The 21,002-nt window shown below is 50.1% G+C and overlaps 1 protein-coding gene across 1 annotated transcript; it reads right to left on the bottom strand.

Annotated features, from left to right (window-relative positions):
- Positions 1-1,445: 1,445 nt before the first annotated feature.
- Positions 1,446-20,777, bottom strand: Npr1 (natriuretic peptide receptor 1). The gene is given in 23 exon segments (XM_042682017.1): positions 1,446-2,114; positions 2,255-2,346; positions 4,642-4,740; positions 4,944-5,118; positions 5,428-5,496; positions 5,637-5,760; positions 5,854-6,000; positions 9,264-9,432; positions 9,694-9,849; positions 10,583-10,739; positions 10,837-10,908; positions 11,415-11,519; positions 11,953-12,030; positions 12,243-12,317; positions 13,637-13,757; positions 14,476-14,560; positions 14,748-14,883; positions 16,237-16,328; positions 16,761-16,896; positions 17,772-17,885; positions 19,131-19,330; positions 19,944-20,616; positions 20,618-20,777. Coding segments are annotated over 23 exon segments (3,204 nt in total). The 5' UTR covers positions 20,684-20,777; the 3' UTR covers positions 1,446-2,051.
- Between the last annotated feature and the right edge of the window lie 225 nt (positions 20,778-21,002).

Consider the following 21,002-nt stretch of genomic DNA (forward strand, 5'->3'; position numbering starts at 1 on the left):
GTTAGAAGCCAGCCCAGGCAGGAAAATCTGTGAGACTCTTCTCTAAGTACCTACCAGAAAACCCGAAGTGGCAGGCACTGTGGCTTAAGTGGTAGAACTCTAGCTGAAGAGCTCAGGGACAGTGCCCAGGCCCAGAGTTCAAGGCTCACGACTGACAAAAAAAAAAAAAGGTATTAGGTCATGCCTATGATCTCAACTATCAGGAGGCTAATATCTGAGGTTCATGGTTCGAAGCCAGCCTGGGCAGGAAATTCATGAGACTCTTATCTCCAATTAAACATAAAAAAACTCAAAGTGGAGCTATGGCTCAAGTGGTAGAGCATTAGCCTTGAGTAAAACACTAAGAGATAGTACCCAGAAGTGGCACAAAAATTATTTGTGTGTGTATGTGTGTCAGTCCTGAGACTTAAACTCAGGGCGTGGGAGTTCTCCCTGAGCTTTTTTGTTCAAGGCTAGTACTTTACCCCTTGAGCCACAGCTCTACTTAGAGCTTTTTGGTGCTTAATTAGAGAAAGAGTCTCACAAACTTTCCAACCATAATCATCAGATCTCAGTCTCCCGAGTAGCTGAGTAGGATTACAGGTATGAGTCACCAGTGGTTGGTTTCTTCTTCGTGTGTGTGTGTGTGTGTGTATGTTTGTGTGTGTGTGTGTATGTTTGTGTGTGGTGTGTGTGTGAGAGAGAGAGACAGCACTAAGGCTGGGCCTCAGGGCCTCATACTCTCAATTAGCTTTTTCACTCAAGACTGGCACTTTACCACTTGAGCCACAGCTCTATGTCTAGCTTTTTGCTGGTAATTAGAGATAAAGAGTTTCATGAACTTTTCTGATCAAGCTGGCTTTGAACCAAAATCCTCAGATCCCAGCCTTCTGAATAGGATTATATTGTTGAACCACCAGTGCCCAGCTGACATCTGTGTTTTTATCTGGAGCTATGTTAGACCATGATTCTCCTACCTGTGATCCCCTACCCTTAGCCTGTTCCTGGGATCATAGGTTTGAGCCACTGCACCAGACATTTGCCTTTTTCACTGAGTTCCCATCAGCATCAGACATGTAAAAGCAATGGGAATAAACTTACCCATGCCTTGGGATGAGCATAATTCAGAGAAATGGTACCAAACTAGTCATGTTCTCCTGTATCATACAATGTTAAGGCTAGTTTCTTTTGAAAATGTCTTTGATAAAACAAAAAAAAAAGTATTAACATGTAAAGGGTTTATTATCTTAATAAATAAGGATCTAAGTTATTTTTTGTTGTTTTAATTTCTAATATGACCAATAGTGATAAATATAACCCATATAAACATGAGCTCTTATTGGCTGTCAATACAATTTCAGTACTACTAGGAAATGCATCAGCTGTCCCAAGATCTCTTCAAGGTTGAAGGTGGCTACAGCCTGTTCAGACCCCACATTCCTAGAGCTTGAGAAATGAGTCTTTTGGAAGTAGAGGCTGTTTTTCCTCTCTCCCTCAAGAAGAGACAGTCACTGGAAGAACGATTTTAATGGTTTCCACTCACAGGAGGAGCAAGGCATACACGCATAAATCCCTTCTTGTTCCCTGGACACTATGTCTACTATTAGCTAGGGGGTGATAGTTTGCCCACTATTAGCTAGGGGGTGATAATTGGCCCTTATGGATTAGACCAAGTTCTGGGTTCTCAGACTCCCTAATTCACTTAGAATCTCTTTTCTTCCTGATAAAAGTTATGGTGTAGCAAAGTAGAGGGTTAAGAAATCCATATCTAGTAGTGGTATGTGGTGTGTGTGTGTGTGTGCATACATGTGCATGTGCACCACTTTGTGTGACTATTTGCTTCAGTGAGTCTTGTAAGCTTGAGGTTCCTCACACCAATCCACTCTCAGAGGTCACATCTTATATCTCCACTGGGAGACAGCTTAGGTCTGCACACGTAAGCTGTTCAGAATGCTTCTCCAATCCTTGATCTTTCCACAATGGTAGAGCTGCTGTGCACACGAGACGGCCTGGCACCTGCAGTGTCTCTAGCCCAGGTAAGGGAGGTGCAGAAGGACAGCAGAGGAGACAGGTCAGCCTCGGGTGCTACTCCCACGCTCTCCTAGGAGCCAGTATGTTCGAACCTTGCCCTTGCCCTGGAGGGAATAAGAAGAGGAGGCTGGAGTGGGGAGTGACATACTCACGTGCCCAAACCACAGGACAGGCTTAGGATGGGAGCCTTGGGACCCTCTAGAACCCAAGGAGTAGTGAAGGCAGAGGGTTCTTTCTTCTTTACCTTCATTTCCACATCCCCTCGAAGCTCCAATTCAAAACCATCAAACTCTTCCAGGACAGCCTTGGTCTCAGAAGACAAGTGGATCTTCAGGGCTGGGTAGGACAAGGGAGAAAGAAGATAGTGGGTACAAGAGACCAGAGGAGGAAGGTGAAGGCAGAGACATCAGGGATTGAAAGTGGTATAGATCGTGGCTTTCCCACCTTACTTTAGCCCTGGAAATCTCTTAATTCAGAGAAGTTCCACCCCTTTCATGTTATATCTGGTCCTGGGGCTTGAACTCAAGTGCCAGTGGCTCCTATCTGTAATCCTAGCTACTCAGGAGGCTGAGATCTGAGGATTATGGTTCAAAGCCAAAGCCAAGCTGGGCAAGAAAGTCCATGATACTCTTATTTATTTATTTATTTTGGGGGTCAGAGCCTGGCACTGTCCCTGAGCTCTTCTGCTTAAGGCTAATGCTTTACTACTTTAAGCCACAGTGTCACTTCTGGTTTTCACATGGTTAAGTGAAGATAAGAGTCTCACTGGGCTGGGAATGTGGCTTAGTGATAGAGTGCTTCCCTAGCATGTAAGAAGCCTTGAGTTTGATTCCTCAGTAATACATAAACAGAAAAAGCTGGAAGTGGTACTATGGCTGTGGAAGAGCACTAGCCTTGAGCAGAGAGGCTCACGGACAGTGCTCAGGCACTGAGTTCAAGCCCCAGGACTGGTGGGGGAAAAAAAATTCTCCTCACCGACTTTCTGCTCAGGCTGGCTTCCAAACATGGATCTTTATACCTCAGCCTCTTGAGTAGCTAGGATTATAGGTATAAGCCACCAGCACCCAGCTTTATGATACTCTTATCTTAATCACCAAAAAGCCAGAAGTGAGTTGTGGTTCAAGTGGTAGAGTGGTAGTTTTTAGCACAAAAGTTCAGGGACAGTGCCCAGGCATCTCCTGAGCCTCAAGCCCAAGACCAGCAAGAAAACAAAACAAAACAAAAACCCTATTCTTTGGATTTGGATCTCTTTTGGGGGACTGGTGATGTATAGTACAGTAATGTCTTGTGATTCTGGGCAGTATCAGCAGCAAGTGAGCCAAATCTCCCAATCTACAGTGCAGGGAAATAATTGTACTCTGAATGTACTGTGTGTCAGCATATTTTGGATGTTGTATTTGCTTTCTACATATCATGTCTATAACACACTCATCTGTGTTTATACATTCAACACTTTAGTTTGTTTTTTTTGTGCCAGTACTGGGACTTGAACTCAGAGTCTTACACTCTTGCTTTGCTTTTTCACTCAAGGCTGGTGCTTACTTGACCCATGCCTTCACTTCTGGCTTTTACTGGCTTTTTTACTGGAGATAAGTTTCTTCGACTTTTCTGCTTGTGATGGCTTCGAACTATGATCCTCATGTTGCAGCCTCCAGAGTAGCTAGGATTACAATCATGAGCCACCAATGCTCAGCTTAACACTTTTTTAATTTTTGCCAGTCCTGGGGCTTGAACTCAGGGGCTGGGCACTGTCCCTGGGCTTCTTTTGCTCAAGGCTAGCACTCTACCACTTAAGCCACAGCAACACTTCTGGCTTTTTCTGTTTATTTGGTACTGAGGAATCTTATCTAGGGCCTCATGCATACTAGGCAAGAACTCTACCACTGAGCCACTTTCCTAGCCAGTTTAGCACATTTTGTTTTTGGTGGGTTGTGGGGCTTGAACTCTGGGCTTGGGCACTGTTCCTGCGCTCTTCAGCTCAAGGCGAGTGCTCTACCACTTGAGCCACAGCACCACTTCGGTTTTCTAGTGGTTTACTGGAGATAAGAGTCTCACCGACTTTCCTGCTCAGGCTGTCTTTGAACCGAGATCCTCAGATCTCAGCCTCCTGAGTACCTAGGATTACAGGCATGAGCCACTGGTGCCTGGCTCAGCTTAACACTTTTATAGGGCTTGAACTCTGGGCCTGGGTGCTGTCCCTCAGCTCTTCAGCTCAAGGCAAGTGCTCTACCACTTGAGCCACAGCGCCACTTCCAGTTTTCTGGGTATTTTATTTGGAGATAAAAGTCTCATGGCCTTTCCTGCCCAGGCTGGCTTTGAACCGTGATCCTCAAATCTCATTTTCCTGAGTAGCCATCAGCACCCGGATAAAATAGGTTTTGTAGTAGTTTTGCCTAGCTGTAGACTAATGAAAATGCCCTGAGCAAGCTTAAAGTAGGTGAGAATAAGCTATGAGGTTACTGGTATTAAACGCATTTTTACTATAATATTTTCTACCTAACAACTGTAATTCCATCTAAAGTAGAGGAGCATCTATATTAGGAGAAAAACTTGGAAGAAGAGCTAAGAGCGTGCACAGAGTGGCCCTTGGTGAGCCCTCCTTCCTCATTCTTCCTCCGAGGGGCACTGTACCTTCTCCATTAGACTCCATTCTTGAAGCTGTGTTGACTGTGTCCCCAAAGAGGCAGTAACGGGGCATCTTCAACCCTACCACACCAGCACATACCGGGCCTGGGAGGGGCAAGGAAGGAACAGAACTGGTCAGTTGTATTTCTAAGGGAGAAAAGAGGATCAAGGCAGGAGGTAAGATAGGAGGTCCCAGTTTTGTTTGAGTGTGTGAGTGTGAGCATGTGTTATAAGGGGATGAAGTGAGAGACTGGGCCCAGGGGTAACTTCCCAGCCCCTTTCCTTCCCCAAGTCCCTGGCAGCCTCACCTGTGTGGATGCCAATCCGCAAGCGCAGCTGCTCCTGGGGCCTGTGGCGGATGCGGAAGGAGCGCACGGCATCCAGCAGGGCCAGCGCCATGCGAGCCACCTCGCGGGCATGCAGACGCCCATTACGCACTGGGAGCCCAGACACCACCATGTAGGCATCGCCGATGGTCTCCACCTGTGTGTGTGTGTGTGTGTGTGCATGTATGTGTGTGTAGAAAAGAACACAGGACAGGAGTTCTGGAATTCTCTTCTCTGGGTCACTGGTCTGCTACCCCTTAGCACTGTCTTTCTGTTGCCCACCCACCTGCAAGGTGCTGTCTGTCCTCTTCCCCATCTCCAGGGTTTGCTGTTCCTGGGTGCCCCTGTCACTTTCTGCCCATGTCCCTTGGTCTCCTCTCACATTCTGTCGGCCTCTTGGGACTATTTCCCTACCTGGGGTCAGTGTCTAACTGTCTGCCCCTTCCCATCCCTAGCATACCCTCACCTTGTACACATCAAAGTTGTCAATGACAGCATCAAAGCAAGTGTACAAGTCATTGAGCAGTGTCACCACCTGGAAGGTAACAAGAAGCCAAAAGGAATAGGGAAGAAGGGCCTCCACCTGGGCAGGCTGGACAAAGCAAGTCAGGAGACAGAGCAAGGGATGGAAAATGAAAGCCAAACTGACTTACCTGTGGCTGAACCCTCCCTTACCTGCATGGGTGTGCTCTCTGCCGACAGGGCTGTGAACCCCACGATGTCACTGAAGTAGATGGTTACGCTGTCAAAGGCCTCTGCCTGAACTGTCTCCCCACGTTTCAGCTGCTCAGCCACAGAGCTGATGGGACCGGGCAGGCGCAGACCAGAGGGTGAGGTGCCGTGAGAATGAGCTTCGTATGGAGGTGGGGAGAGGGGAAGCAGAGGTACTCACTGAGGCAGAATCTGGTAGAGCAGGGCCTCAGCCTTGCGCTTCTCCTCCAGATAGGCCTGTGTCCGTTCCTCCACCAGCTCCTCCAGGTTGTTGGCGTACTGCTCCATGCGGGAGAGCAGGTTATCCAGAATGTTGCTGCTGTTCTCCCTGAGGACCACAGGGTGGAGATGAGGCTGGTGAGAGAGAACTGGACCTGGAGGGCCCACCTTGCAGGCATCGGCTCTACCCAGGCTTAAATGTCAGCCTTCCCCCAGCTGTGGATTCCTTGAGAGCATCTGGGCTTGGGATACAGAGGGAGAGCAAAGGAAAAAAGTCATCTCTGATGAAGCTTTAAACATCCATGTCTTGTTCTTTGTGTGTGTGTGCTAGTCCTGGGGTTTGAACTCCAGGAGCCCTGACACTGTTGCTCAGCTTTTGTGCTCAAGTCTAATACTGGCACTTGAGCCACAGCTCCACTTCTGGATTTTTGGTAGTTAACTGAAGAGAGTCTCATAGACTTTCTTGCCTTGGCAGGCTTTGAACTCAATGATCAGATCTCAGCCTAGGGTTACAGGTGTGAGTTACAGTGCCCAGCTTTTTTGTTGTTGTTGTTGGTCATGAGGCTTGAACTCTAGGCCTAGGTACTGTTTCTCAGCTCTTCAGCTCAAGGTTAGTGCTCTACCACTTGAGCCACAGTGCCATTTCCAGTTTTCTGAGTGGTTTATTGAAGATAATAGTCTCATGGACTTTTGTGTCCGGGCTGGCTTTGAACAGTGATCCTCAGATCTCAGCCTCCTGAATAGCTAGGATTAGAGGTGTGAGCCACCGGCACCCGGCTTTTTTTTTTTTTTTTTTTTTTTAGTATACTCATAATGGGGCTTGAACTCAGGACCTAGAGTTCTCCCTTAGTTTTTCTCTCAAGGCTTGAGCCACACCACCATTTCTGGCTACTTGCTGATTTATTGGAGATAAAGAGTTTCTCTAAAAACCACACGCCTCCCGTCAGCTGATATTTGACCAAGGAGCCAAAGACATACAGTAGAAGAAACACAGCCTCTTCAACTACTGGTGCTGGGAAAACTGGGCGGCCACATGCAGAAAACTAAAAGTGGACCCCAGCCTATCACCATGCACCAACATCAACTCAAAATGGATTAAAGACCTTAACATCAAACCTGAATCTCTGAAACTACTGCAGGACAGAGTAGGAGAGACACTTGAACTTATAGGCACAGGCAGGAACTTCCTGAACAGAGTCCCAGGGTCACAACAAATTGGAGAGAGACTTGACAAATGGGACTGCCTTAAAATAAAAAGCTTCTGCACAGCTAAAGCTACAGCAACCAAGCTAGAAAGACAACCAACTAACTGTGGAAAAATATTTACCAGCAATATATCAGACAAGGAGTTAATATCCAGTATATACAGGGAACTCAAGAAACTAATCCTTCCCAAACCTAACAAACCAATTACTAAATGGGCAAGGGAACTAAAGAGAGACTTCTCAGAAGAAGAGATAAAAATGGCAAAGAAACACATGAAGGAAATGTTCACCATCCCTGGTTGTGAAGGAAATGCAAATAAAGACAACCCTGAGATACCACCTTACCCCAGTCAGAATGGCCCACATCCTCAAGTCAGCCAACGACAAATGCTGGAGGGGATGTGGAGAAAGAGGAACCCTATTACACTGCTGGTGGGAATGTACACTTATACAACTACTTTGGAAAGCAGTCTGGAGGGTCCTCAGAAAGCTAAATATTGACCTCCCTTATGACCCAGTCATACCACTTCTAGGCATCTACCCTGAACAACAGGAACCAATATACAAGGACACGTGCACCTCCATGTTTATTGCAGCACTGTTCGCAATAGCCAGGATATGGAAACAACCTAGATGCCCCACCACAGATGAATGGATCCAAAAATTGTGGTATCTATACACCATGGAATATTATACAGCCATTAGAAAGAACAAAATAATGGCATTTGCAGGGAAATAGATGGAGCTAGAAGAAATCATGTTGAGTGAGGTAAGCCAAGAGCAAAAAGACAAACGGCACATGGTCTCCCTGGTAAGTGGATGTTAAATCCAAAATGTAAGGTGATACAACAAAATTAACAAGACTTAAGAAACAAAGGAAGTCGGGCGCCGGTGGCTCATGCTTTCAATCCTAGCTACTCAGGAGGCTGAGATCTGAGGATTGAGGTTCAAAGCCAGTCTGGGCAGGAAAGTCCATGAGACTCATCTCCAATAAACCACTAGAAAACCAGAAGTGGCGCTGGGCTCAAACAGTAGCGTGCTTGCCTTGAGCTGAAGAGTGCAAGGACAGCGCCCAAGCCCAGAGTTGAAGCCCCATTACTGACAAAAAAAAAAGAAAGAAAAGAAACAAAGGACTTCCACTCATCTGGTCGAATCACTACTAAATAACCCCATGCTGCTAATCACATATATGGTATATATGTGCATACCGGGGGGAAACCAGGAGGACGACACAGAACTAGAGGGAATCAAGGAAAAACAGCAGCGGGATCCATCAGCTGCACTAGACATTGACCAAAATGAACTAAGCAACTCAATGGCAACAATGGGAGGGAGGGAACAAGTGGGAAAGAGGGAACAGCTGATGCTATGCAAAACAAAAGAAATGTACATATCACCCAATGTGGAAGAAATAACTTATTGCAAAGCTCATAGAACTCCTAAATGTTATAGACCATGATAGACAATTTGCCCCATGAAAGTTAGAATGTGTTTGTAACTTTAACTAAGCATCACTATCCCATAACACTGTGAAATTTGGGAAATGATATAATTAGAATGTGTTTGTGACTTTAACTAAGCATCACTATCCCACAATACTGTGAAATTTGGGAAATGATGTAACCGCATAATCACAATAAAAAAAATTTTTAAACATCTGAAGAAAAAGAAAAGAGTTTCTCTGACTTGTCTACCTGGGCTGACTTGTCAACCTGGACCCTCAGATCTGTTTCCTAAGTAACTAGGATTACTAGGTGTGCCATTTTTGTTGAATACAAGATAGATTGGCTGAGGACTAAAGAGGCAGATGCGTGTGTCTGGGAGTACTTGGCCCCAGTGAGTCCCCTGGAAAGGGAGACTGAAGGACTGGGGCTGGAGCTTTGAAGAGAGAGGTGGGCAAGGCTATGGGGAAGAAGTAGGAGGCCAGGAGAATATGGCCTATTTATTCTTAAAAGTCTGCGGCCAGTGTGGAGGGTGGACAGGAAAGGATGTGGGCTGATGGTGGTAGAGGAAAGGGGTATGAATCCTAGGAGACTTTGGGGACAGCTAAGTCATTTAGCACTTGCAGAGGATTGGGGCTCCCTCTGAGGCTGCAGGAACAGGCTTAAGTGTGAGGTTTAGGAGGGCTGGTGTGGATATATGGGGAGCCAACACTAATATTAGTGACCTGTTAAACTTGCGCAGCGTCAGGCGGATCTGCTGGAAGGGTGGCCGCTCCTGTGGGTCCTCAGCCCAGCACCTCTGTATCAAATGTCCTATCTCTTCCAGATGGCTCTGCAGTGTCAGGGAAGGCCGGAAGGGGGGCTTCTCACCCCGAGTCACACGCTCGATGATCTCTGTGTTGGGAGGAGAGGAACTAAGAGGTAGGGATGAGCCAAGGACTCAGTCAGAGATGGGACAAGCAGTTAAGGTAGGTTAGGGATACTCAGGACCAGGATGTGGGGGCAGAGGCTGGCAGGAGACTGGTCATCAGGGCAAAGTGTGGTGGCTAGAACCCACTCCACAAGGAATGGGTTGACATCTTTCCAGAGGTCCTTCTCCCTGAGGGTAGAACTAGCAGAGACTGGTAGGGGTAAGGGGCAATATGGTCCTCTCACCTTTTGGGCTGAGGTCCAGACCTTCTACGTGGAAGACCCCACACCTAAGGGCAATCTCCTGGAGGATGATCCCAAAGCTGTACACATCACCAGCCTGGGAGCCCCGGGCAGGGGGTGAAGCCATTCGCAGGAGCTCTGGGGCTGTCCATAACTTTTCTGTGGGTCAGAGGTCAGGAGTCACAGGGCAAGGGGGCCCCCAAGCTAAAAGATAAGGGACTTTACATTCCAGTGGGAAAAGAAAAACTAGCACATGAATATGGGGAAACAATGCAATGATAAAAGTAAAACAGAAAAGTGTGGTAAAGCTGGGAAAGGAGCTTCAGAGGGGGAGCAGGATTAAGTAAAGCTTTGAGTTGGTCCTGGTAGTGCATGCCTGGAATCCCAACTACTCAGGAGGATTGTGGTTGGAGGTCATTTTTTGAGGCCCTATCTGAAAAAATAAACTAAACAAGGACTGGAGGAAGGGGTGGGGGCGGTTTCCAAGTGATAGGGTGCCTGCCTAGCAAGCGTGAGGCCCTAAGTTCAAACTTTAGCACCACCAAGGGGAAAAAAATGCTTTGAACCAGGCTGTGGTTGGGAATGGTCTGGATATACTGCAGATGTTGAGATGTAGAAGACGCCTAAACACAACTTAAGTCTGACTGGCCTCTTTTGTGGTTTTATTTAGTTAGCTATTTTTATGGTGCTGGGGATCAAATCCAGGGCCTCACACACATGCTAGGCAAGCACTCTACTATAAGCTGCCATTCCAGCCCACCTCCCCCTTTTTATTGATGAGAATTTGGTCCAGAGGTAGGAGAAGCACACTCAAACCCAACTAAGGCCGGGCCTCAGTGTCTTTACTGGGCTATGCCAGCAGTAGATGCTAGGGGTCAAGACTTAGGCTCACTGGCAAACAGGATGTGTCCTTGCTCTGGCTCTGGGTCCCTGAAGCTCTCCAGCCCGTAGTCAGTGATCTTAAGCACAAAGCGACCATCTACCACGCAGTTGGATGACTTGAGGTTCCCATGGGAGCAAATGGCTCCATTGTGGAGAAACAGCATTCCCTGGGAAAGTTGGGGAGGCAAAAGTCATGAACCTGGTCAAGAGGAGAAGCATACCTTTTCTCCCCTGTCCCCATCTGATAGGCTCTTCTGGGCTTACTTTGACAATGTCATTGGTGAGTGAGTACCGGAACATCCAGTCCAAGGTGATGCTCTCATTCTCCAAGATGTCCTACTGGGGCAGTGAGAGTCAGACCTGTACCCTGCAGACCTCCTGGGAGCAGGGGGAGGGTACCAGGGTCCTATCAACCTAAGCTGGTAGAACAAGACAGGCCTTTGGATTTACTCTCATGTCATCATCCTCCCTCGACTCCATTTAGTAGATGGGAGCCAATAAAAGCCAGAAAAACAGGCCTGCCTGGGGTCATATGACTAGTCAAGAGCAAACCCAGGAGAGCTGGGTGTTGTTGGCTTATGCCTGTAATCTAACTACTCAAGAGGCTAAGATCTGAGTTCAAAGCCAACCTGGAAAAGGAAGCTCAGAGAGAAGAGACTCTTATCTCTAATGAAACAGAAAAAGGTTAGAAATGGAGCTGTGGGTCAAGTGGTTGAGTGCCAGCCTCAAGCGGGAAAGTCAAGAGTGTGAGGCATTGAGTTCAAGCCCCAGTACTGGCACACAAAAAAAGAAAAGAGCAAGGGTTAGAATTCAGGCTTCCTGACCATCCCCCTGGTTCTTACCTGCAGGCTCCCACGGGGACAGTACTCTGTGAGGATGCAGATGTTGGGGGGATCTGTACAGGCACCCACAAATCTAGTCAGGTGTTCATTCTGCACATCCCGCATCTGCAGGGGAGGGACAGCATCAGGGGTGTGGTAAAACCCTCACTCCTCACCAAGTTTCCGGCTGGCCTCAGGGATCCCTCACTCTTCCTCACTCTCCAATCATTTTCTGTAGACACGGCTGAGACCTTCCCATGATTCCCACCTGTTAGTCAGCCCATCCTCCCCCAGAATCTGCCTCCTCTTCCCTCTGCAAGCATGTCCTCCACCCCCCCCCCCCCAGGGCCATCATGTGTGATCCCTCAAGGAGCTTTCCTGGCATCCAGTGATCTCTCATCTTATGACTGATTCTCATGCTCACCAAGATGCAAGACCCATCCCAGACTACAGTCCTTAGCTTTGCTAGGCCAGGTCCCTGTGTAACAGTTCTGCTGGTCCACCCTCTTGGGTCCCCATGGAACCTTCCCCAGGCCACTGGCTCACTCCCCCATATTACATGCTTCAGTTCAAACAGGACTTTTCGTGTCAGCTCAATACGTTTACGGTTCACGTGTTTCACAGCCACGAGGTTACCCTGGGTAAGGAATAGAGACTGTTGCTGTGCAGGGCATGGCCTGATTCCCTGGGAATGCCACCTGCTCCCGACAACCCCGTGACTCCCAATCTGTTCTCTGAGAGCCCACCTCAGGACCCTCCCTCAGCCCTCAAAGCATACTTCCCCCCCACAATGAACCAGAAAAAGATTGGAAATGGAGCTTGCCTCCCTACCCCCGGCCCCAGACCCACCTTATAGTATGCTGTCTTGGCAAAGACTTGGAACTGGCCCTCTGTGGTTAGCAAGGAACCATAATTGGAGCCTCTCTATAGGGTTGGAGAGTAGAAGTGTGGTCAGCTCAGGGGCAGTCTGTATCTTGGGTACCCTGCCTTAATTTTTGTGTTACCCTTCCTTACATCCCTCATGAGGATTAATTTGTGTATACACACAGACACACAGGCAGACAGCCAGCCAGCCAGCCAGACAGACAGACAGCCAGCCAGCCAGACAGACAGACAGACACACATACACACACACACACACACATACACACACACGAGCAACTTGCTTGGCTGGTATTTTACCATTTGAACCATATCTCCAGCCTGCTGAGTTTTTCTTCCTTCCTCTCTCTTTCTTACTTCTCCTCCCTTCCCCGACCTTCTCCTCCTTTCCTTTCCAGTGTGCCAATACTGGAGTTTGATGGAGTTTGAACTCAGGGACCTGAGAGCAGTCCCTTTAGCTTTTCTTCCTTCCTTCCTTCCTTCCTTCCATTAGTTCGCTCTTTCTTTCCTTTTTTTTTTTTGCCAGTCCTGAGGCTTGAACTTAGGGCCTGGGCACTGTCTAGGCAAGCACTCTACCACTGAGCCACACTCCCAGACCAACCTTAGCTTTTTATTTGAACCATAGCTCTACAACTACCTTTTTGGTGGTTAATTAGAGATAAGAGTCTCAAGGACTTTCTTGCCTGGGCTGGCTTTGAACCTTGGTCCTCAGATCTCAGCCTCCTGAGTTGTTAGGATTACAGGAGTGAGGGCTGGGAACGTGGCTTAAGTGCTAGAGTACTTGCATAACACGCATGAAGTCCTGGGTTTGATTCCTCAGTATCACATAAACAGAAAGGGCCAGAAGTGGCGCTATGGCTCAAGTTGTAGAGTGCTAGCCTTGAGCAAAAGAAGTCCAGGGACAGTGCCCAGGCCCTGAGTTCAAGCCCCAGGACTGGCCAAAAAAAAAAAAAGATTACAGAAATGAGTCACTGACACTAGGCTATTGCTAGTTATTTTGTAGATAAAATCTCTTGGATTTTTCAGCCCAGGCTGGCTCTGAACTTTGATCCTCTGAATCTCAGCTTCCTGAGTTACTAGGATTACAGACTTACACTACCAGCACCTGGCCAACTTGTTTATATTTGTGTGTTCACACGCTATCTCTTTTTACCTTCGTGGCTCTTTTGCTGTAATCTTGTCTTAAGACTGTCTCTGAGACAGAAGGTGACTTGCTCAAGGTCACACAGCAAGGAAGGCATAACTTAAGAGTACAACCTTGTTTTTTTACTTTACCCATCAGGCATTGCTTTCGGTACCCAGCTTCCCCACAGTAGTCACCAGCATTCCTCGAACCCAGCCCCCAATGCCAGTGTTCTCACCCCACTCAGGGTCAGCCGGCTGCCCGCGCTCCGGAGATGCCTCTCAAGGCTGCTGGGCTGCAGGTCCTCCCAGCGTACCCGCCACAGCTCTGAAGCCAGCTCCTTCTCCAGCTGCATCTTCCTGGGGCATGATGCCTGCACCTGAGCCCCTGACCTGGTAGGGGTGCTCAGCAGCCCTTCCTCAGAGCCCTACGAGTTCTCCATGTACTAAGACATTGTCCTGGGTCAGGAGGTATGGGTAAAATTCTGCCTCCCTGGGGATGCCAGGGTACTCAATCTCAATGTCCTCCTTTAGCAACTGGGGGAGCCTTCATATTTGCTTCAACTTTAATCATGTGTATGATTAAAGCCTAACACACAATACTCGCTTAATCACCATTGATTTTCTTCCTCCTCTTTCCTGCCCAATTAACTTCCCCTGGGCTTTCATTTCCGCCTCCACTGGAAGGCAGGAACAGGGCTCATTCATCCCTCACCTCCCTTGTCTCCACCCCAGGTTCGGCACCTGGTACCCAGCATAGCCCAGCATCTTAGCTCAATGAACATGGGCCCAATTCCTAGAGGATTGGAATCACTGCCTTTTCCATCAGGCCTCAGGACAGCAAGGAAAACCAGAATCCACTCTGCTGTGATGACAAGCCCCAACTTCTCCGCTCCTTCTTACATCCAGACCCTCCCAAACCATGCCTATCCTTCCCCTCTTCTGCTGTCTTCTCTCAGTCCTACCTTCCTCCTGACCTTCTGATGTTCTCCGTTCACCTCTTCCTCTTTCCCTCTGAGTTCCTCCCATCTCCCCAGCCTCAGCCAGCATCCCCCACCCCACCCCCGCCACAGCTCACCTGTAGATGAAGAAGGAGACTATCAGGATGCTGAGCAGGGAGAGGCTGCCCACCAAAGCCAGCACCTCCAGGGTGGAAAAGTGGTCTGCATGAGAGTCCAAGAGAGATTTGGGTTAGACAGCAGGAGGAAGAACCTTCAACTAGTCCATCAGTGAACTGAGATGACAGATGAAAGGAAGAAAATGGAAGAGGATGCCCTGGCCCCAGAAAAGCCTCAGGTGGGGAGGTGGCAACATCTCCAGAATGGAGACTGCAGAGCTAAGGCCAGTCACCTTGGTTGCAGGCTGGGTCCTCATTGTCGAAGCCACATTTAGGGATGTCAGGAGGAGGGTATCCCAGGGGCCAGTAGAGTTGGCGCCCTGACACAGCCACCAGCTCTTGGGAAGTGCCATTGTAGTTCAGTACAACCTATGGAAATGCAGCAGTGGTGGGTGGCAAGCACCTGATATGTGGCCTCCAGTAGTGGAATCCTGCCTCCCACCTGTTTTCAGGGCCTGCATCTGGGCTGCCAAACTCTTCACGGAACCCCTGCTGCTGTGACTCTGTACAGAGACCTCAGACCCATGTTCTTTTTTTTTTTTTGGTCGGTCGTGGGCGCGCTGTCCCTCAGCTCTTCTGCTCAAGGCGAGCACTGGAGTCACAGCGCCACTTCCAGTTTTCTGAGTGGTTTATTGGAGATAAGAGTCTCATGAAGCCAGGCGCTGGTGGCTCACGCCTGTAAACCTAGCTACTCAGGAGGCTGAGATCTGAGGATCTCAGTTCAAAGCTAGCCTGTGCAGGAAAGCCCATGAAACTCTTATCTCCAGTAAACCACCAGAAAACCAGAAGTGGCATTGTGGCTCAAGTGGTAGAACACTAGCCTTGAGTTGAAGAGCTGAGGGACAGAGCTCAGGCCCAGAGTTCAGGCCCCATGACCAACAACAACAACAACAAAAAAGAGTCTCATGGACTTTCGTGCCCGAGCTGGCTTTGAACTGTAATCCTCAGATCTCAGCCTCCTGAGTAGCTAGGATTACAGGTGTGAGCCACTGGCGCCTGACATAGACCCATATTTTTGCCAAGCAAGAGCACAATGCCCTAACTAAGTTCAAGCCCCAGTGTCAGCCACAAAAACAGAGGAGCCAGGTGCCAGTAGCTCAAGCCTGTAATCCTAGCTTCTCAGGGGACTGAGATCTGAAGATAGAGGTTCAAAGTCAGTCCAGGCAGAAAAATCCATGAGACCCTTTTCTCCAACTAATCACGAAAAACTCAAACAACAACAACAAAAAAAGAGCTTTATAGGGAAACCTCCACACAGAGCTTTACTCTTACATTCACAGGGTTTATGATTTTGCTCGAAGCACAGAAACAACCTTTTATCCTCCTTCCCAAATTTCCATGTCCCCTTCTCCCAAAAGCCTTCCCTGGATGAGCTGATCCTTGTGCTTTTGGCCTGGGCCAATCCGTGTCCACTGTATTTCCAGAACTGTTCATATGCATGTTTCTTGGCCTAGAGTCCCTGTCTCTGCAGGGTAGGAGTCCCACCCACCTTATGAGCTCCCTAAGAGAAGACTATGCTCACTCCTCCAGCACAGTTCCCTGAGGGCAATGCCTGAGTCCCTGTCATTCTGATTGTTCCCCCAGACTGGAGCTGGTCTGTCTTATCCAAGGCTCTGGTAGGTGTCTGGACCTGTGACCACAGAATAGACTGGTGCCCTGGCAGGGATATAGAAGGAATGTAGGAGGACGAGATGGCACTGTTTTCTGGGTGAACAAACTTACTCTGAAGGCACCAGTATCAGGATCCATATCCCAGAGGGAGAAGTCTGTCTCCCGGTCTCCATGGCTGTCGATCTTGAGGTATCCCATCACACCTGTGGACATGGGGGAAGATGGCTGTCCTAAGAGAATGGAAAGTTAGAGAGATCCCACTCCATCTCTCATTCTCTGATCTTTAATGGGCATTCATGCGTGTGTGCACACACACAGAGTAACAACAAAAGAGAATGTTGTGGGCTAGAAATGTGGCTTAGTGGTAGAGTTCTTGCCTAGCATGCAGGAAGCCTTGGGTTCAATTCCTCAGTACCACATACACAGAAAAAGCTGGAAGTGGTGCTGTGGCTCAAGTGGTAGAGTGCTATCCTTGAGCACAGGGAGGCTCAGGGACAGTGCCTCAGCCCACTGGTTGGGGACAACTGTCAACCTATGTTCAGTAGCTTTAGGCTTCTTGTAGCCTCCTGCTGGGGCATCTGGGTCTCCCCTCCACTCCTGAAGGTAGCCCCTTCCAGCCACCTCCAGGCCCTGACCTTGGAAACTTCGGTTCCACATCCGCTGAGTGATGTCCTCCCCGTCAGTGACAGTTCCCCCTTGTGCCAGAGTCTCTGTCACTGCCTGGATATAGAGCAGAAGCCCATCATGGAAGGATGCTGGGATGATGTTCTCCTGTGGGGCAAACAGAGTTTAGTCAGGATGGCATAGATGAAGGGCACAGAGTACGGTGCTATGGCAGTGCCTGGGGATGGGAGCAGGATGCACTGGCAGCTTGGAAGGAGGTACAGAAGACAACAACCGTATCACAGAGAGCTGTGGCTACTTTACAAATGCCATCACACCGAGTGCTGGTGGCTCACACGTGTACTCCTAGCTACTTAGGAGGCTGAGATCTGAGGATCACGGTTCGAAGCCACCTTGGGCAGGGAAGTCTGTGAGACTCTTACCTCCAATTAATCACTAGAAAACCAGAAGTGGCATTGTGGCTCAAAGTGGTAGAGTGCTAGCCTTAAGTAAAAGAGCTCAGGGACAGCTCCCAGGCCCAGAGTTCAAGCTCTATGGCAGAGAGAAAGAGGGGGAGGAGGAGGAAGAAGAAGAAGAAGAAGAAGAAGAAGAAGAAGAAGAAGAAGAAGAAGAAGAAGAAGAAGAAGAAGAAGAAGAAGAAGAAGAAGAAGAAAAAGAAGAAGAAGAAGAAGAAGAAAAGGAGGAGGAGGAGGAGGAGGAGGAAGAGGAAGAGAAAGAGGAAGGAATGGAGGGAGGAAGGAAGGGAGGGAGGAAGGGAGGGAGGGAGGGAGAGAGAAAAAGATGTCATCACTGACCACTGCTCTCTGAATCTCTCTAGGCAGGTGGGGGAAGACATGTCATCCTTCTGGTTTTGATGAAGACTCTGCCCCTCCAACAAAGATGAGATTCAGAAACAACAGGAAAGGAGAGAAAAGGGAGGCCAGGGACTCCTAGGAAGGTTGAGAGCCAGGATGGAAACTACCAGAGCACCACGAAGTAGGAGCCAGAGATCCACACTGAAGGGCCCCAGTACCCACTCCTACCAGACCATCCTCCATGGTGAAGTTGAATTGTTCCTGGGCCAAGAGTTTTAGCTGCACCAGAAATTCCAAGTACTCAGGATTATCTGGTTCTTTATAAGCGATGATTTTGGCAGCCTAAGGAAGAGGTAAATGGAGAAGGGAGAGCTAGGAGCTGACTCCATCCTCCCAATACCCCAGGGCCCCAGTTGTCTGTGATCCAGCACGTAGACCTGCCTGTATGCTTAGGTCAAGGTCAAGCTGGACTCTGTCCTGCATGAGGTGATGCTTGCCCTTAAGCAAGTGATTCAAGTCCCTCCCATTTCAAAGTTGTTTTCTTATTTGGTTTTCTGGCTCTGTCCTCCCACATATTTCATTGCCTAACTCTCTATGAATATCAAGAACCTCTTTTCAGGGCGGGGAAGGTGGCTCAGTGATAGAGCACTTGCCTTGCATGCATGAAACCCTGGGTTTGATTCCTCAGCACCACATAAGCAGAAAAATAAAAGCCGGAAGTGGTGCTGTGGCTCAAGTGGTAGAGCGCTAGCCTTGAGCTGAAGAGCTGAGGGACAGCGCCCAGGCCCAGAGTTCAGGCCCCACGACCGACCAAAAAACAACAACAACAACAACAAAAAACCCTCTTTTCTAGCTAGACACAGTGGGGCACATCTGTAATCTTAGCACTCAGGAAGCTGACTGGGTTCTTCTACAAGCTGGGTGTGGATGGCTCGTGCCTGTAGTCCTAGGTTCTCAGGAGACTGAGATTTGAGGATCATGGTTCAAAGCCAGCCTAGGCAGGAAAGTTCATTGATACTTTTTTTTTCCCCTTTTGTCAGTCAGTGGAGCTTGAATTCAGGGCCTGGGCACTATCCCTGAGCTTTTTCACTCAAGTCCAGTACTCTACCACTTTGAGCCACAGTGCCACTTCTGGTTTACTCTAGTGGTTATTTGGAGATAAAAGTCTCATGGACTTTCCCACTCCGGTTGGCTTTGAACTGCAATCCTCAGATCTTAGCCTCCTCCTGAGTACATAGGATTACAGGTGTGAGCCACCAGCTCCTGGCTCATTGAGACTCTTATTTCCAATTAACCACCCAAAAACTGGAAGTGGAGCTGTGGCTCAAGTGGTAGAGTATCAGCCTTAAGGGGAAAAAGCTGAGAGAGATAGCATCTAGGGTCTGGGTTCAAGCCCTAGTACTAGCACAAGAAAAAAAAGAGTTCTATCAGGCTTGGGTATCCTGTCTAAAACAACAAGAAACCAAATAAACAAACAAACTCCCTGTTTTCTGAAATCCTTTTAGATTACTTTGGAGCCCAGTGTTCCGGATTTTGTGCCCCTAGCTCAGAGACTCACAGCTTCGGTTTCAAAAGGCGAGTTCTCACCTGGAAGGCCTGGCGGGCACTGGCATCCTGCCCGTCTCCTCTCTCCCAGGGCCTGCGTGGAGCAGCACCCTGTGCCCCTTGCAGGCTTTGCCCAAAGATATCAAGGTGGAAGAAAACATAGTCCTCCCCAGTGAGGCCAATGTCCAGGGCCAGCAGCATCAGGGTCCTGAAGGTGTCTGGGGGGCTGCAGATGTAGATGACTGGAGGGGAAGAGAGTCAGAGAGGGAGAGGGGCAGCTTGCTGGGGGGGAGGGGGGGAGACATTCTCAGCTGGTGGCAGTTAAATGGCAACTCCAGGCCCAGTCATAGGCATGGACAGGAGAAAGATGAAGAAAAGTAGGGGGAGGTGTGGAGGGTGGAAGGAAAAGGAGCAGAGCCGAGGGGAGAAGGGAAGCGAGGACGGATTGAAAGGCCTAGGGAGAGAAGGGTGGGCTGGAGAGAGGATGCGGAGAAGGTGCGGGTGAGCCAGGCAGGGAGAGGCTGGAGGAGGGGAGAAGGCCGCGCCACGCAGGGAAGAGAAAGCAGCCGAGAAAAAAAAGGCGGATGGAACATGCTAAGAGTGCTAAATCCAGGCTCTCTCTCCCTTCCATTTAACTCGGCAGGGTGCGTGGGGGCAGGGGGAGGGGAGGCCGGGATGGGACCGAGGGTAGGAACATACATGGGGGCGTTGGTGGGGGAGAGAGAAGGAACTGGAGAGTCGGATAGGAAGGACTGGACAGGCTGGGGCAGAAATGAAAATCAGACCGGCCTAGAAAAGGGAGGGGAACGCTGGTGCCTAGGCCAGATGAAAGAGAAGGGCCTAGCGGCCTCTCACCTCGGCCCTTGCGCCGCACGGTGCGCAGCAGCAGGGTGTAGTGGTCGCGGTCGCCCTCGGCGAACCCCAGGTGGTCGATGGTGATGTTGAGGCGGTCCTGGACGCGCATGTACAGCCCCTCCACCACGAAGAAGCAGTGTTGGTCGTCGCCGGGCCGGTAGGCGTAGAGCACCAGCGCCTGGCGCTCCCAGCCCAGCCGTCGGTGCAGCGCCGCCACGAAGTCGCCCAGCTTGGCGTGGCTGGGCCCCGCGCGTGTGGTCAGTGCGAACTCTTCCTTGACCCCGAAGCCCACCGCCGGGGCCCCCGCGGTCAGCAACGGCACCCGCCAGTGCGCCGTGAAGCGGCCCACCGGAGCGGCGGCGTACACGCAGCCGGGGCCCAGGAACACGGCCGGGTGGTGTTCCCACTCGAGATCCACCGCGGCCAGGGGGGCGGCGGTGTCGGAGCAGACGCCCAGCGCGTTCTCGCTGCTCCCCAACACGGTGCGGACCGTCCAGCCCGGCAGCAGATCGGGGCGCGCCTTCACCCGGGCGAGTGCCAGCTGCACGGCCGGTCCCACGCGCGCCCAGGACCACGGGTACGAGGTGTTGGCCAGAGGCAGCACCACGGCTACCGTCAGGGTGCCTGCATGGCTGCCCGGGAGCAGCAGCAGCAGCAGGGGCAGCAGCAGCAGGGGGTACCAGGCAGCGCGCGCGGGCGCAGGCAGGGCGCGGGGGGTCCGGCATGGCCTCAGTGGGCATCGCAGCTGGCGAGCGCTGTCATCATGGTCTCCGACGCCGGTGTCGGACTCAGCGGCCCATCCGGGGCTCCGTTGAGGGGGTTGGGGGGCTCGGGTGCTGGAAGGAGGGGATCGGATCGAGGGTGCTTCCACAGGGCGCGCTTTTCCTCCTGCGACGGTCCGGGTGGAGAAGCGCGAGAGGCTGGGCGCGCGCGGAGGGCGTCGCCCAGCAGGTGGGAGCGAGAAGGAGAGCGCCCCGCGGGAGGCGATCCCCCCCCCCCACACACACCACGATGTGAGCGAGCGACCGAGCGAGCGAGCCAGAGAAGCGGCGCGGCCGC

Source organism: Dipodomys spectabilis, unplaced genomic scaffold (genome assembly GCF_019054845.1).
Source record: "Dipodomys spectabilis isolate Male_0828 unplaced genomic scaffold, ASM1905484v1 ptg000069l, whole genome shotgun sequence".
Classification (NCBI taxonomy): domain Eukaryota; kingdom Metazoa; phylum Chordata; class Mammalia; order Rodentia; family Heteromyidae; genus Dipodomys; species Dipodomys spectabilis.